This window comes from Piliocolobus tephrosceles, chromosome 7 (genome assembly GCF_002776525.5).
Source record: "Piliocolobus tephrosceles isolate RC106 chromosome 7, ASM277652v3, whole genome shotgun sequence".
Taxonomy (NCBI): Eukaryota; Metazoa; Chordata; class Mammalia; order Primates; family Cercopithecidae; genus Piliocolobus; species Piliocolobus tephrosceles.
The window spans coordinates 31,800,593-31,817,011 of record NC_045440.1 but is presented as its reverse complement, the minus strand read 5'-3'; the positions used below and the strand labels follow the sequence as shown (position 1 = coordinate 31,817,011).

The 16,419-nt window shown below is 44.4% G+C and overlaps 1 protein-coding gene and 1 pseudogene across 1 annotated transcript; both read right to left on the bottom strand.

Annotated features, from left to right (window-relative positions):
- Positions 1 to 1,978: 1,978 nt before the first annotated feature.
- LOC111544175 (60S ribosomal protein L10-like) lies at positions 1,979 to 2,425 on the bottom strand. Its single transcript, XM_023214635.1, has one exon. It carries the CDS (start codon positions 2,423 to 2,425, stop codon positions 1,979 to 1,981), a length of 447 nt encoding a protein of 148 aa, XP_023070403.1.
- Positions 2,344 to 2,461, bottom strand: LOC111544212 (annotated as a pseudogene).
- Between the last annotated feature and the right edge of the window lie 13,958 nt (positions 2,462 to 16,419).

The window sequence follows — 16,419 nt, the reverse complement described above, 5'->3', positions numbered from 1 at the left end:
TGTTTGATTGTTTCTTTTTTTTTTGAAATGGAGTCTCATTCTTGTTGCTCAGCTGGAGTGCAGTGGCGCGGTCTTGGCTCACTGCAACCTCTGTGTCCCAGATTCAAGTGTTTCTCCTGCCCGAGCCTCCCAAGTAGCTGGGATTACAGGCACCCACAGCCACACCCAGCTAATAAAGAATCTGTGTTGAAGCAGCATTTATGAAATGAGTAGTTGGAGCGTGGATGAGAATATGAAAAATCCTGAGTGATAGACTGAGACAATGGGTCTCTTCAAGGACTGTGCCCTCCCATTCCTCCATATTCCCTCCCATCAGTTTTTGTTTTTGTTTTTGTTTAAAGACAAGGTCTGGCTCTGTCACCCAGGCTCAAGTGCAGTGGCACGATCTCGGCTCACTGCAACCTCTGCCTCTCAGGTTCAAGCAGTTCTCCTGCCTCAGCCTCCCAAGTAGCTGAAATTACAGGCACTCACTACCATGCCCAGCTAATTTTTGTGTTTTCAGTAGAGATGGGGTTTCGCCATGTTGGCCAAGCTGGTCTCCAACTCCTGACCTTAAGTGATCCACCTGCTTCGGCCTCCCAAAGTGTTGGGATTACAGGCGTGAGCCACCGTGCCCGGCTCCTCCCATCATTTCTTATGTCTGTCACCCATCCCTCAACAGGGCTTTTCCCCATTCTCACCTGGGGTTCTTATGTTTCCCCAGTTTTGCATGTTCTCCCCACTGAGGTAGGACCCAACCTCTGCCTTCCATTCTACTACCCTCTTGTATCTTTGTGGGTGTCAGTAATATCCTGCATGCCCTTCACTCACTCAGAGGGAATCTTCTGTTGAAGCCATATGCACAGGTTCAGAGGGACAGATGTGATCAAATTCGAGACAAGAACAGACTGACCAGTAATGCAGGCATGTGTAGCCAGTGCCATTCATGGGAAAAAAAAAAAAAAAATCAAGCTGTTTACGACACCCTAGTCAGCACTGGATTCCTACTTATCTTATTTTTAAAATCATGCCCATTTAATTCTTTCTCTAATAAACTAGTCAAGCAGGGAAGCAAGGAGGACATGACCAATGTCACTTTTGTGCATGGGCACAGCTTCCTATTTTGTTCCCATGTGAAAGTCTCAGTAAGAAACCAGGGCAGGCCAGGCACGGTGGCTCACGCCTGTAATCCCAGCACTTTGGGAGGCCAAGGCAGGTGGATCACAAAGACAGGAGTTCGAGACCATCCTGACCAACACAGGGAAACCCCGTCTCTACTAAAAATACAAAAATTAGCTGTGCGTGGTGGTGGGCGCCTGTAATCCCAGCTACTTGGGAGGCTGAGGCAGGAGAATCGTTTGAACCTGGGAGGCAGAGGTTGCAGTGAGACGAGATCACGCCACTGCACTCCAGCCTGGGCAACAGGGCGAGACTCCATCTCAAAAAAAAAAAAAGAAAAAGAAAAGAAACGAGGGCATGTGCTCTGTAGAGGAGGGAGAACCTTCAAGAAGAGCGCCAGGAGGACTAGAAGATGTTTGTGATGGCTCCTGAGCACTCTTCCCCATCTTCGGCATCTCTCTGGTGCTAAACATCTACACATCTCTCTTTTTTTTTTTTTTAACATGAACAGGAAGTAGCATTTATTGGTGGGTATTAAGAGGGAGCAGAGGCCAGGTGCAGTGGCTCACACCTGTAATCCCAACGCTTTGGGAGGCCGACGTGGGCGGATCACAAGATCAGGAGTTGAAGACCAGCCTGGCCAACATGGTGAAACCCCATCTCTCCTAACAATACAAAAAATTAGCTGGGCGTGGTGGCAGGCGCCTGTAATCCCAGCTACTTGGGAGGCGGAGGCAGGAGGATCGCTTGAACCCAGGAGCTGGAGGTTGCAGTGAGCTGAGACCACGCCATTGCATTCCAGCCTGGACAACAGAGCGAGACTCCATCTCAAAAAAAAAAAAAAAAAGTTTGGGAGAGGGGGGCAGCGCTGTGGAAGCCCTCACCAGTGCAAGACCTGCCACTCATCCAGAGGGCCATGATTGGGGATGTACTTGACCCTGTAGCCATCTGGGATGAGCTGCTTCTCAGCCACCATGTCTTCACATTCATCCACATTGAACTTGGTAAAGCCCCACTTCTTGGAGATGTGGATCTTCTGGCGGCCAGGGATCTTGAACTTGGCCCTGCATAGTGCTTCAATCATATGCTCCTTGTTCTGCAGCTTGGTGCAGATGGACATGATAACTTGGCCAATGTGAACCCTGGCCACAGTGCCCTGGGGCTTGCCAAAGGCACCTTGAATGCCTGTTTGAAGCCTACACTGGGGGTAGTACAAGGTCAGAGACATGAACATACATTTGAAAGGCCCGTCTCCAAGGACCCATAAAGCAACCCATATAAGAAACAGGCCATGTACACCACCAAGAGAGCTGCTGTTTGCAGCCATTGCACACTGGGATTAGAACTTTCTTATCAATCGCATCTCCTCTCCCATTCATTTTTTCTCCCTCTTCCTTTCTTTCCTCTTTTTTTCCCCTTTCATCCCAGTCTAGTCTCTATCATGGCTGAGAACGCCAAGTCATTGCAAAACCCTCCTGATGGGCCACGATGGTCATGAATAGTTCAAAGGATACACAGATTACTAAGAGTACACCCAAATGGTGGTTTAAGCCCCCACAGCAACCAACTCTGAGCTTCTGAATGTTTACTTATATATGTCTATTATTTCTCAAGAAGATGCTGATACCCTCAAAGAGAGGAATAGAACCCATGGCGACTTTGGTGCAATGTGAGGGCGGCCATCAAATAGCAACCCAAATGAAGAAAAAACTAGATTTGCTTAAGTGTAGGAGAAATTGATTTGGTAGCATAGTGGATTGTTCAAGCTGTTCATAAGGCAGAAAAAAATCAAAACGAATCAAAAATGCAATAGCACAATTATAACATGCCGGGAAGAAGTCCTCTCTGCCTTCAATATTGTCCACATTTCTACTGGATTCCTTTACTCTCATTTTACATCTGCAGAAAAACAGAGAGGCTGTAAAAAGTGCCATGAGGGGCCAGAGACAGTGGCTTACACCTGTAATCCCAGCACTTTGGGAGGCTGAGACAGGAGGATCACTTGAGCCCAGGAGTTTGAGACCAGTCTGGGCACCATAGTGAGACCCCAGCATATATATATATATGTAAAATAACTATATATAATATATAAATACATTTATATACTATATAAATATATATATATAATAACTGCCATGAGGAAGAAATTGAAAGAATATTTTTAAATCTGGAGGGACAAAGACCAAGAAACAAGCAAGTTGGTGGTCATCAGTATTATGTTATAAGCATGAATCTCCATTGCAAACTCAAACATTCTAGAAATTACAGTTTTCCTCCCATTAAATTGCTGAGCTACCAACCTTCTGAGATCATGGGAAATCCATACCCTGTCTGCAATGCTTCTTTCTTTCCAGAAATATTCATGTACCTCAGAGTCACACAGATCAACACTCCCCGGCCATCCTGTACACACCATTTAACCACTAAGCTGCTGGTTTCCTGGGCACTTTTTCTGGCCCCTGCCCCATCTGTCTCCCTTTGTGCCTAATGTGGAATGCAAGAAGCTTACTGAAGTGTCAAAGGCCCAGACACTGGGTGACAGCGCAAGACCCTGTCACCAAAAAAAAAAAAAGAAAAAAATGCATTTCAAAGCAAGCTTCAGATACCAGTAAGCTTCTTCTATTAACTTGTGCTGCTAACTTCTCTTTTTGTGAGTTAACTGAGGATGACTAGAAATCTGCCTTGAATATGAAAATGAGCAGATAACTTGCTGACAGATTTTTGAAGAGTAGCTGTGACTTCAGGATGGTTTCAGGAATAACTCAGGTATATGGCTGGGTGTAGTGGCTCCCAACTGTAATCCCAGCATTTTGGGAGACCAAGGTGGGAGGATCACTTGAGCCCAGAAGTTAGAGACCAGCTTGGGCAACATAGTGAGACCCCCACACCTGCAAAAAGTTTAAACAAAGGTGAGCTGGATGTGGTGGCATGGGCCCGTGGACCCAGCTACTCAGGAGGCTGAGGTGGGAGAACTGACTGAGCTTAGGAGGTCGAGCCTATAGCGAGCTATGATAGCACCACTGCACTCCAGCCTGGGCAAAAGAGTGAGACCCTTTCTCCAAAAAAAAAAAAAAAAAGAGTAACTCAGGTATGAAACAATTTCATATTTATTTATTTATTTATTTATTATTTGGCATGGGGGGGATGGAGTTTCGCTCTTGTCACCCAGGCTGGAGTACAATGGTGTAATCTCAGCTCACTGCAACCTCTGCCTCCTGGGTTCAAGCGATTCTCCTCCCAGAGCCTCCAGAGTAGCTGGGATTACGGGCACCTGCCACCACGCCCAGCTAATTTTTGTATTTTTAGTAGAGACAGGGTTTCATGATGTTGGCCAGGCTGGTCTCGAACTGCTGACCTCAGGTGATCCACCCATCTTGGCCTCCCAAAGTGCTGGGATTATAGCCATGAGCCACTGCACACAGCCCATTTCGTATTTAAAATGTGGTTGCAGTGGCAAAGAGTTGACTGCCTCACTTAGCTTTTCTTTTTTTATTTTATTTTTATTTTTTCAGACACGGTCTGATATGGTTTGGCTGCTCCCCCACCCAAAACCTCATCTTAATTTGTAATCCCTATAATCCCCATAATCCCCGTGTGTCAAGGGCAGGACCAAGTGGAGGTAATTGGATCATGGGGGTGGTTCCCCCATGCTGTTCTCATGATAGTGAGTCTCACGAGATCTGATGGTGGTTTAAGCGTCTGACATTTCCCATGCTTGCACTCACTCTGTCCGTCCTGCTGTCCTGTGAAGAAGGTGCCTGCTTCTCCTTTGCCTCCTGCCATGACTGTAAGTTTCCTGGGGCCTCCCCAGCAATGCAGAACTGTGTCAATTAAACCTCTTTCCTTTATAAGTAACTCAGTCTCAGGTATTTCTTCATACCAGCATGAGAACAGAGTAACACAGGGTCTCAGTCTGTCACCCAGACTCTGTAGTACAGTGGCACAGTCATGGCTCACTGCAGCCTCAACCTTCTGGGATCAGGTGATTCTCGCACCTCAGCCTCCCAAGTAGCTGGGACTACAGGTTTGTACCACCACACCTAGCTAATTTTTTTTTTTTTTAATAGAGACAAGGTCTTGCCATGTTGCCCAGGCTGGGCTCAAGCAATTCACTTGCCTCGGCCTCCCAAAGTGCTGGGATTACTGGCATGAGCCACCACGCCTGGCCCTCATTTAACTTTTAAACTTGATAAATTGTATGTTGTATGTCAAGGCAAAACGAAAGACAGAAAGAGGCGGGCAGAGGCAACCATCAGGAGGGTAGAACACCCTCCCCTTATCACACATATTAACATTTCTTGCACAATTACCCAGTGAATATTCTCGTTTTGGACTTTTTCCACACCCTAAATTTAGTGAGCTAGAATTATCTTTATTTATTTCGTGTTTTTTTTTTTCCTAAGTCACTGTGTTTTAGGATAGAATTATCTTTGAAGCACCACTTTAAGCAACCTTTTTGAAAGGAAGAATGCTGACAAAGAGATCTGTGTTTCCTTGTGGTTAGAATGCAATATCCTTAACTTCATCATTCTGCCAAGAGTCTCTATATGCTGACAATAGAGCAAAGACAGTAATCCAACACATTCATTACAGGTTTGTAAGATTTAAAAATTTATACATTCAGATTGGAAAACATGAAAAACAGACTTGCTGCCAGACCATTAATTCCAGGCATCTCTGCATTCTGTGTTCTGGAAGCTGTGCACATTGAATTGAATAATGGCCTGAAACATGCCAGGGGTTTTCATTATCTAAAGAAGTCCATGTCGAGCCTTTTTATGACTAAAACACTTTCTAAAATGATACTTAAGGAGTTTTTTTACCTAATTTACAGACTTTAAAACACTAAGATATGTACATAAAATGTTTTTCTTTAAGTGAGATGTGCCTACAGAATAAAACAATTAGAATTAATTTCTTTGGTTTTCTTCTTATTATTTTTTAGTAGAGATGGGGGCCTCAATTTTTTGCCCAGGCTGGTGTCAAACTCCTAACCTCAAGTGATGCTCCTGCCTAGGACTCCCAGATTGCTGGGATTACAGGCATAAGCCTTTGCTCCTGGCCTAGAAGTAATTTATTTAAAGTCTTGTTTACAAAGAGAAATGCATGAAGCACGTACAGAGGAAGAAAGAGCACTTCCAAGTGAAAGGTTTTTGTTCCTAGTATTTGAGAAACAAAAGGTTCACTGGCAAGAGTCAGTGATGAAATGTGGCTGTGTTTTGGGAAAACATGGGATATTTCCCTTCCATGCCTCATTATGAGATTAATTTGTAGTGTGGAATAAACAAAGCTAGCCCTGGAATTCAAAGAATGGGTTTTAAACCCAGCTCTGCCTCTAATTAGCTGGGAGACCTCAGCCTGTTCCTTTATCTCTCTAAGCCTCATTTTTCTCCTCTATAAAATGGAGATATAGTAACTGCCTCAGAGTGTGATTAAGAAGAGTACATAAAAAAAAAAAAAAATATATGAAAGATTCAAAGTCATGCTAATTATAAGCTATTTTTGTTTCTAAAGTCACAGGGGGCAGGACGCAGTGGTTCACACCTGTAATCCCAACACCTTGGGAGGCTGAGGCAGGTAGATCACGAGGTCAGGAGATCAAGACCATCCTGGCCAGCATGGTGAAACCCCGTCTCTACTGAAAATACAAAAACTAGCCAGGTGTGGTGGCGAGTGCCTATAGTCCCAGCTACTCAGGAGGCTGAGGCAGGAGAATGATCTGAATCCGGGCGGCAGAGGTTGCAGTGAGCCAAGATTGCACCACTGCACTCCAGCCTGGGTGACAAAGTGAGACTCCATCTCAAAAAAAATGAATCAATAAAATAAAATAAAGTCATAGAAAGCCATGCAACTAAACAAGGGGACTAAGTGAAAAGTCTGTAAGAAATAAGGAAGTTGGTGTGTATTCCTCACCTGCCATTATCCCAACTAATACAGCTGTCCCTTATTGAGCCTGTACTAATGCACAAGCACTGCATTCCGGGTTTGCTCTCTCTCACTGGGCAGAGCTGATGCCCACTGAATATACAATTTGTAGAGAAGTCTGATGTGGATGATTGTACTTAGAGTCAAACTTCTCAAATTTATTAAAAGGCCAACACATATTGAGTGCCTACTACATGCCAATCATTATGCCAATGAGCAAGACCAAAATGGCTCCTACTCCCAAGATGTTTACAGTCTAATGGGGGAGATGAAGCCTGAACAAGCATACTCATATTACAAGGACCAACCATTGTGAGGTATCCAGTGACTACCTTCGTAAAACCAGAGGAGAGGGATGGACAAGGAAGGTCTTCCGAGCAAGAGATGTTTAAGCTCAGATCACAAGAATGACAAGAGGTAGGAAAAGGCCAGACAGAAGAGTGTATGTAAGAAATTGAGGGCCAGGGCTGGTGGCTCATGACTGTAATCCCAGCACTTTGGGAGGCCCAGTGGTCGGATCACCTGAGGTCAGGACTTCAAGACCAGCCTGGCCAACATGGCAAAACCCCGTCTCTACTAAAAATACAAAAAAATTAGCCGGGCATGGTGGTGGGCCCCTGTAGTCCCAGCAACTCAGGAGGCTGAGGCAGGAGAATCGCTTGAACCTGGGAGGCGGAGGTTGCAGTCAGCTGAGATGGCACCACTGCACACCATTCTGGGTAACAAGAGCGAAACTTCCTCTCACAAAAAAAGAAAAGAAAAGAAATTGTGACAAAATAGAGCTTGAGCTGTTGGCAAACACATCCCATGTAATTAAGCTTAGTGAGATATGGGGAAGGGAGGTACAAAGTGAGGTCAAAGAGACACAGGAGCAGATCAGGGAGGGCCTAGTAGCCATGTTAGGGAATTCTAACTTATAATGGGACTGAAGCAGAAAAGTGACATTATCTGGGTTAAGTTTTCATTGGAAATGGAATTGTGTACAAGAATGGAAAAGAGGCCGGGCACGGTGGCTCATGCCTTTGATCCTAGCACTTTGGAAGGCCGAGGCAGAAGGATTACTTGAGGTCAGAAGTTCAAGACCAGCCTGGGCAACATGGCGAAACCCCATCTCTATTAAAAAAAAAATATATATATATATATATATATATATATGTATATAAAATAATACAAAAAATTAGCCAGGCATTGGGCTGTGTGCCTATAGTCCTAGCTACCCAGGAGGCTAAGGTAGGAGGATCACGTGAGCCCGGGAGGTCAAGGCTGCAATGAGCCATGATTGCGCCACTGCCCTCTAGCTTGGACAACAGAGTTGTTATCATTGGAAGGTATTTGAGTCACATGGCACCAAAATATGTTAGACAAGGCTAATTTGTAGGGGTCTGCAGCAACCTCAAATCTTGCTTCCTCAGAAGAAGGAATTCAACCGAGGGACCTAAGGCAGAAGGAGAAACCAAGGCAAGTTTTAGAGCAGGAGTGAATGTTTATTGAAAAGCTTTAGAACAGGAATAAAAGGAAGTAAAGAACATATACTTGGACGAGGAGCAAGTGTGTGACTTGAAAAACAAGTGTGAAGTTTGACCTTTTGACTTGGGGTTTTATACGATATGCTGGCATGCTTCTGGGGTCTTGTTACTTCTTCCCTGATTCTTCCCTTGGGGTGGGCTGTCTCCAGGCACATTCCTGAGCCCACTTGCCCAACCCCTGAGGTCTTCTCGAGAAGCCAATGATCACATTTCAGGTGTTTTCTATTTGTTAGGATCTGGCCTTTCCTTGGCACCAGCTGTGACCAATTATTATTTTAGAAAGACATTTAACTACCTGACCATCACCTGATGGTTGCCTGACATTCCTGATTATTTGTGTGTGCTGGGCGGAGCCCTCTCCTGCCCTGCTCATGCCTGACCAGCTAACTACTGTAACAAAGTGAGACTTTGTTTCAGAAAAAAAAACAACAAAAAAGAATGAACCCAGCAGGGCGGCAGGCACGGTATCTCATGCTTGTACTCCCAGCACTTTGGAAGGTCCGGGTAGGCCGATCACCTCAGGTCGGGAGTTCGAAACCAGCCTGGCCAACACGGTGAAACCCCATGTCTACTAAAAATAAAAAAAATTAGCCAGGTGTGTGGTGCGCACCTGTAATCCCAGCTACTCGGGAGGCTGAGGCACGAGAAGTGCTTAAACCCAGGAGGCGGAGGTTGCAGTGAGTCGAGAGTGTACCACTTCACTCCACTGAATGTGGCAATGAGGAGGCTATTGGGGGCCTGAGAAAAAGCAGTTTTGCTGGATTCGTGGGGTGAAGGAAAAATTGAGTGTGTTGAAAAATGAATGAGCTGGATACACTGGCTCATGCCTATAATCCCAGCACTTTAGGAGACTGAGGAAGGAGGATCACTTGAGACCAGGAATTCAAGATCAGCCTGGGCAACACAGCAAGACCCCATCTCTACAAAGAAAAATAATAATAAATGAGAAGAGACAAGCCATTCCTAGAAGATTGAAAAGAAACAAAAATGCATATAAACGTATATCAAGTTCCTCACATAGCCATTGTATAAGTCAGAATTTTCCAGATAGGTAGATAAGAGGGGATTTATTAGGGGAACTGGTTCACATGACTATGGATGCTGAGAAGCCCCACGATATACTATCTGCAAGCTGGAGAACCAGGGAAGCCAGTGGCCTAATTCAGTCTGAGTCCGAAGGCCTGAGAACCTGTGGGCCCCTGGTGTAAGTCCCAGAGTCTGAAGGCCTGAGAACCTAGAGTTCATATGTCCAAAGGCAGAAGAAAATGGGTGTCCCAGCTCCAGAAGACACAGTGAATTAGACTTTCCTCTGTCTTGTTAGTCTATCCAAGCCCTCAACAAATCAGATGATGCCTGCTCACATCAGGCAGCTCTTCCTTACTCAATCACTGAGTCAAATGCCAATCTCTTCCAGAAACACCCTCACAGACATAACCAGAAATAATGCTTTACCAGCTATCTGGGTATTCCTTGACCCAGTTGAGTCGAAACCTAAAATGAATATCACAGCCATACAGAAAGAAAGCCTATTTCAAGTGACTTGAAACATAGCATTTGATTGAAATTATTATTTAAGACAGAGTCTCGCTCTGTCACTCAGACTGGAGTGCAGTGGCCCAGTCATGGCTCAAGCAGCCTCAACCTCCTGGGCTCAAGTGATCCTCCTGCCTCAACCTCCCAAGTAGTTGGGACTATACGTATGTGCCATCTCACCTGGCTAATTTTACTTTTTGTAGAGATGGTAGGGGTGGTCTAGCTATGTTGCTCAGGCTGGTCTCAAACACCTGGCCTCAAGCAATCTTCCTGCCTTCACCTTTCAAAGTGCCGGGATTACAGGAGTGCGCCACCATGCCCAGGTGATTGCAATTATTTACTCGGTATACCCTAAAGACAAAAACAAATAGCAAAGAAGTCTTAAATTATATTCAATAATCTTACGGGGTTTTTTTCTTTCTTTCTTTTTTTGAGATGGAGTCTCTTTCTGTCACCTAGGCTGGAGTGCAGTGGTGCGATCTTGGCTCACTGCAACCTCTGCCTCCTGGGTTCAACTGATTCTCCTGCCTCAGCCTCCCAAGTAGCTGGGACTACAGGCATATGCCATCATATCTGGCTAATTTTTGTATTTTTAGTAAGGTGGGGTTTCACCAATGTTTGCCAGGCTGGTCTGTAACTCCTGACCTCAGGTAATCTGCCCACCTCAGCCTCCCAAAATGGTGGGATTACAGACGTGAGCCATCAGGCCCAGGTAATCTTATGTTTAGTAATAACAACATTGCTATTTTAATACTTTTATGTGTATATTTTAGAATAAAGCAAGTAAGTAATTACATTAATGTTACTATGAATCAAGATTTTTTGGCCGGGGGAGGTGGCTCATGCCTGTAATCCCAGCACTTTGGGAGGCCAAGGTGGGCGGATCACAAAGTCAAGAGATGGAGATCGGCGGGAGGCGGTGGCTCACGCCTGTAATCCCAGCACTTCGGGAGGCTGAGGTGGGTGGATCACGAGGTCAGGAGATCGAGACCATCCTGGCGAACACGGTGAAACCCTGTCTCTACTAAAAATACAAAAAAATTAGCCGGGCGTGGTGGCGGGCGCCTGTAGTCCCAGCTACTTGGGAGGCTGAGGCAGGAGAATGGCGTGAACCCAGGAGGCGGAGCTTGCAGTGAGCCGAGATCGCACCACTGCACTCCAGCCTGGGCGACAGAGCGAGACTCCGTCTCAAAAAAAAAAAAAAAAAAAAAACAGAGAGAGATCGAGATCATCCTGGCCAACGTGGTGAAACCCCGTCTCTACTAAAATTACAAAAAAAAAAATTAGCTGGGTGTGGTGGCGGGTGCCTGTAATCCCAGCCAGGTGGGAGGCTGAGGCAGGAGAATAGCTTGAACCTGGGAGGCAGAGGTTTCAGTGAGCCGAGATCGTGCCATTGCCCTCCAGCCTGGGCAGTAAAAGAGAGGAGAGATACAAGTCCTATTTTAAAGAAGTATAAGCCTGAAATCTTAAATCTGAATTGGATATATTAATACAGATTTATGATTTTTTTCTGCTTTTAAAGATTATATATTTCCTAGATGTGTCATCCACTGAGACCTAGAAAACTAAAATCAATACGAATTCAAGAGCAATGGCATCTCACTCTTCAAATTGTAGCCCTTAAATAACCTTTCTTCTTAGAAGGAATTGGGGCTCCTTGGAGACATGGTTGCTTCAATCTTGCCATTCTAGAAAGAAAGGAAGCAATCCGCGACTACTGGGTCATGTTAACAGGGCACAGCAGTCAAAATGAAAAGACCCCCATTGGCAAAAGATGGGACGATTTGAGTACAACAAGAATAATTACAATGGAATACAACTCATTACATGTATAAAATTCCTTAAGATCATATAAAACTAGTAAGAACAGGCTGGGTGTAATGGCTCATACCTCCCAAATCTCAGCACTTTGGGAGGCTGAAGTGGGAGGATTGCTTGAGTGCAGGAGTTAGTTGACCAGTCTGGGCAACATATTAAGACCCTGTCTGCACAAAAATAAAAATAAATAAAATAAAATCAAAACTAACAAGAACAACAACCAAATATCAGGTATTCATTGACAGTCGCTAAGGCACTAAATTCATTATTCTAAAAACTGATTAATGAAAGGAAAATATCAAGCATTTATCCTGCTTTTCCTGTGCAAGTTGTATTCAGGGTGATCAGATAAGTGGTTGCTGGGGGAAAGTTCTATTTAAAGCAGAGTTCCAGGTAAAGATGCAAAAGGAAATAACAGAATGAGGAAATTGCCATTTGGTAACTCTAATGAAGTAATAAAATTAAGCAGTGATTATTCATGGCTCCTGTAGCCACCAGGGGAAAGATTGATGGAGACTTTTGTAACAGATCAATCTGTCTTATCATTAGTAAAAGTGGGACAATCAGACATCACATGCCTCCTGCGATACAGTAAGAAGTATACAGCCCCACCCCAAAGGCTGATCCTAAATTTCATTTTATCTCTAGATCCAACCACCCCTTTCCAGGAAATGGGTTAGATAGAGGAACAAATTAACAATAATATCAAGAGCGCCTGTAATCCCAGCTCTTTGGGAGGCCAAGGCAGGCGGATCACTTCTGGCCAGGCTAGCCAACATTGTGAAATTCTGTCTCTACTGAAAATACAAAAAAGTAGTCAGGAGTGGTGGCGCAAGCCTGTAGTCCCAGCTACTCGGGAGGCTGAAGTGTGAGAATTGTTTGAACCTGGGAGGTGAAGATTGCAGTAAGCTGGTATCGTGCCTTGGCGACAGAGCGAAACTCCACCTCAAAAAATAAATAAATGGCCGAGTGCGGTGGCTCACGCCTGTAATCCCAGCTTTGGGAGGCCAAGGCGGGAGAATCACCTGAGGTCAGGAATATGGTGAATATGGTGAAACCCCATCTCTACTAAAAGTACAAAAAATAGCCGGGCATGGTGGTGTTTGCCTGTCATCCCAGCTACTCGGGAGGCTGAGGCAGGAGAATCGCTTGAACTCAGGAGATGGAGGTTGCAGTGAGCCAAGATTGTGCCATTGCATTACAGCCTGGGCAACAAAACCGAAACTCTGTCTCAAAAAAAGTTTATAAATAAATAAATAAATAAGTAATAACATCAAGAGGAAGCAATCTGCTAATCTAGAGTTTCAGACATTTTACAGGACACATGGCTTTATTTCTTCAACAAATAAATGGCATTTCTTAAAACAGAGGGGGACTTTATAAAGTTTTTAAAACTTAAGAAACATTCCAGGGTCAGGTGCAGTAGCTCATGTCTGTAATCCCAGCACTTTGGGAGGCCGAGGCAGGAGGATCCCTTGAGCCTGGGAGTTCAAGACCAGCCTGGGTAATGTACTGAGACCCCATCTCTGTTTTTAAAACAATTTTAAAAAGAAATATTCCAGGATAACTCTAATTTCCAAAAAATAAAAAAACTAAAACTTAAGAAACATGCTCAAGTAATAAAAATTTTTAAAGTTGAGTGGATAATTGGGGACAACAGGTGTAGATTTGTTGTCTTTGTTTTTTAGAGGGTCTTACTCTGTCACCCAGGCTGGAGTGCAGTGGCATGATCATGACTCACTGCAGCCTTTAATTCTTGGTGTCAAGTGATCCTCCCACCCTAGCCTACCAATTAGCTGGGACTGCAGGTGTGCAGCACCATGCACAGCGAATATTTTTTACTTTGTAGAGATGGGGGTCTCCTTAATTACCAGATTGGTCTTGAACTCCTGGGCTCAAACAATCCTTCTCCTTTGGCCTCCTGGAGCACTGCGATCATAGGCATGAGCCACTGAGCCCAGCCTGTTTTTGTTTTAAGACATTTTGCTGAGCAGAGAAATAGCAATTGCTGGAGAGAAATATGGCACATAGAACATTTCAACAATGAAATTGAACATTTTGGAGCACTAAAGTAAAAAAGAGTGTGGTCTTATCATTTGGGTAAGATGTTCTTAGATAATGTACTACCTACCCTAAATACTTGTAAAAATATTATTTTTCTTTTCTTTTTTTTTTTTTTTTTTTTTGAGACGGAGTCTCATTCTATTGCTCAGGATGGAGTGTAATGGCACAATCTCAGCTCACTGTAAACTTCGCCTCCCAGGTTCAAGCGATTCTCCTGCTTCAGCCTCCTGAGTAGCTGGGATTACAGGCACGTACCACCATGCTTGGCTAATTTTTGTATTTTTAGTAGAGATGGGGTTTCACCAATGTTGGCCTCGAACTCCTGACCTCATGATCTGCCCGCCTCGGCCTCCCAAAGTGCTGGGATTACAAGCGTGAGCCACCACGCCCAGCTAAATACTTGTAAAAATACTAAACTGAAAGAATATAGTGGTTGCCTCATTCTTGGCAGGCATTCAAGCATGACAAATATTGTAATATTTTTCAATTTGGCCTATAATCAGAAAAGTAGCTCTGCTACAATCAGTAATTATCTTACAGTGTGTTTCTTTGTTTTTTTATTTTTTGAGACTGAGTCTCGCTCTGTCGCCCTGGCTGAAGTTCAATGGCACAATCTCGGCTCACTGCAACCTCCACCTCCAGGGTTCAAGTGAATCTCTTGCCTCAGCCTCCTAAGTAGCTGGGATTACAGGTGTGTGTCACCAAACCTGGCTAATTTTTATATTTTTAATAGAGACAGGGTTTCACCATGTTGGTCAGGCTGGTCTCAAACTCCTGACTTCGTGATTGGTCCCCCTTGGCCTCTCAAAGTGCTGGGATTACAGGTGTGAGGCACTGCGGCCAGCCCTTATAGTGTGTTTCAAACTCCTATTATTAACCATGTTTAGACCACATGAACCTTGAAAGCTGTGGTTGGTATATTTGTCACGCTTCAATTCCATTAGTCTGTTACTCTTAGAATGAAGGGGAGTAAATACTTCCTTTTTTACTTTCTCTCACTTTTGTTTATCCTTATGAAGAAATCTTCATCTAAAACTGTTGATCGTATGGTCTTTGGAAAGCTAAGAGGTATTGCTTACCATTTAGTCATCAATTCCCAGGAATTTATTTCAGCCTTCCATTTCTGTTGGCCAGGCTGGTCTCGAACTCCTGACCTCAAGTGATCCACCCACCTCGGCCTCCCAAAATGCTGGAATTACAGGTGTGAACCACCACACCTGGCTCACAAATCTTACATTCACCATTTAACAATACCTTATGGAAACCTCTCCTTGACATCTGGCTTAGCTCCATGTCATTCTTAAAAAAACAAACAACAACAAAGAAAAACGGCTGGAGAATTCCCCAGTGTGGATGTGCCATTGATGAGCAAGCTTTCACTGTTTGACGTTTATGCATTATGAATAGGGATGTGATAAAACTACTTCTTTATCTTTATGGTCTTGAATCCATATCCTTACATATGGTTATTTGCATTTGCTAGTTACAGGAGAGTTGCCATTGAATTTATTCTTTTTAAGAGATGTTGCTTCCCAAAACCTTGAGAAAGAAAGTCAAGACAAGGAAGGCAAACTTGAACAGAAATGCCTACTCCATGAATTTTTTTTTTTTTTTTTGAGACAGAGCCTCACTCTATCGCCCAGGCTGGAGTATAGTCGTGTGATCTCGGCTCACAGCAACCTTCGCCTCCCAGGTTCAAGCAATTCTCCTGCCTCAGCCTCCCAAGTAGCTGGGACTACAGGCACCCGCCATCATGCCCGGCTAATTTTTGTATTTTTAGTAGAGACAGGGTTTCACCATGTTGGCCAAGGTGGTCTCAAACTCCTGACCTCAAGCAATCCTCCTGTCTCGGTCTCCCAAAGTGCTGGGATTATAGGTTGTGAGCCACCCCACCCAGCCCCTACTCCGTGAGTTTAAATTGTGAGGATTGAATGAGGACATAGGTACAGTGTAAAGACCAACCTGGCTGATAATATTTTTTGTTCTCCTAAAGACTGTGGGCTCCTTTAGGCCACCAGCTGGGCCTCTGATGAGTGCCATTTATGTGGTACACAGTGAGAGTGACGTTCCAGGATTGTGTAACTGAAAGGTGACTGACTCCAAAGCCGTGAAAAGCACAGGCTTTGGAGTCAACAGACCGAAGTGTAAGTTGCAGCTCTACCACTTTCTGCTGTGAGATCTTGGGCAAGTTACTCAACTTCTCAGAACTTCAGTTTCCTCCTCTGCAAGATGGAGATAATGATACCAGTCTGAGAGGGTTGCCTTGAGGAGGAAGTGCATGTGAGGCCCTCAGCAGAGCGCCTGGTGCTTGTTAAATGTGATGGGTTCTTTATCAGATGTCTTCCTTACAGTTCTTTCCAGCTATGCATCATTGTTTCCCCTCATCAGATGAAAACCTGTTGAATGCAGGAACTGTCTCTAATTCATCTTTGCATCTTTACATATCCAGTCCTTA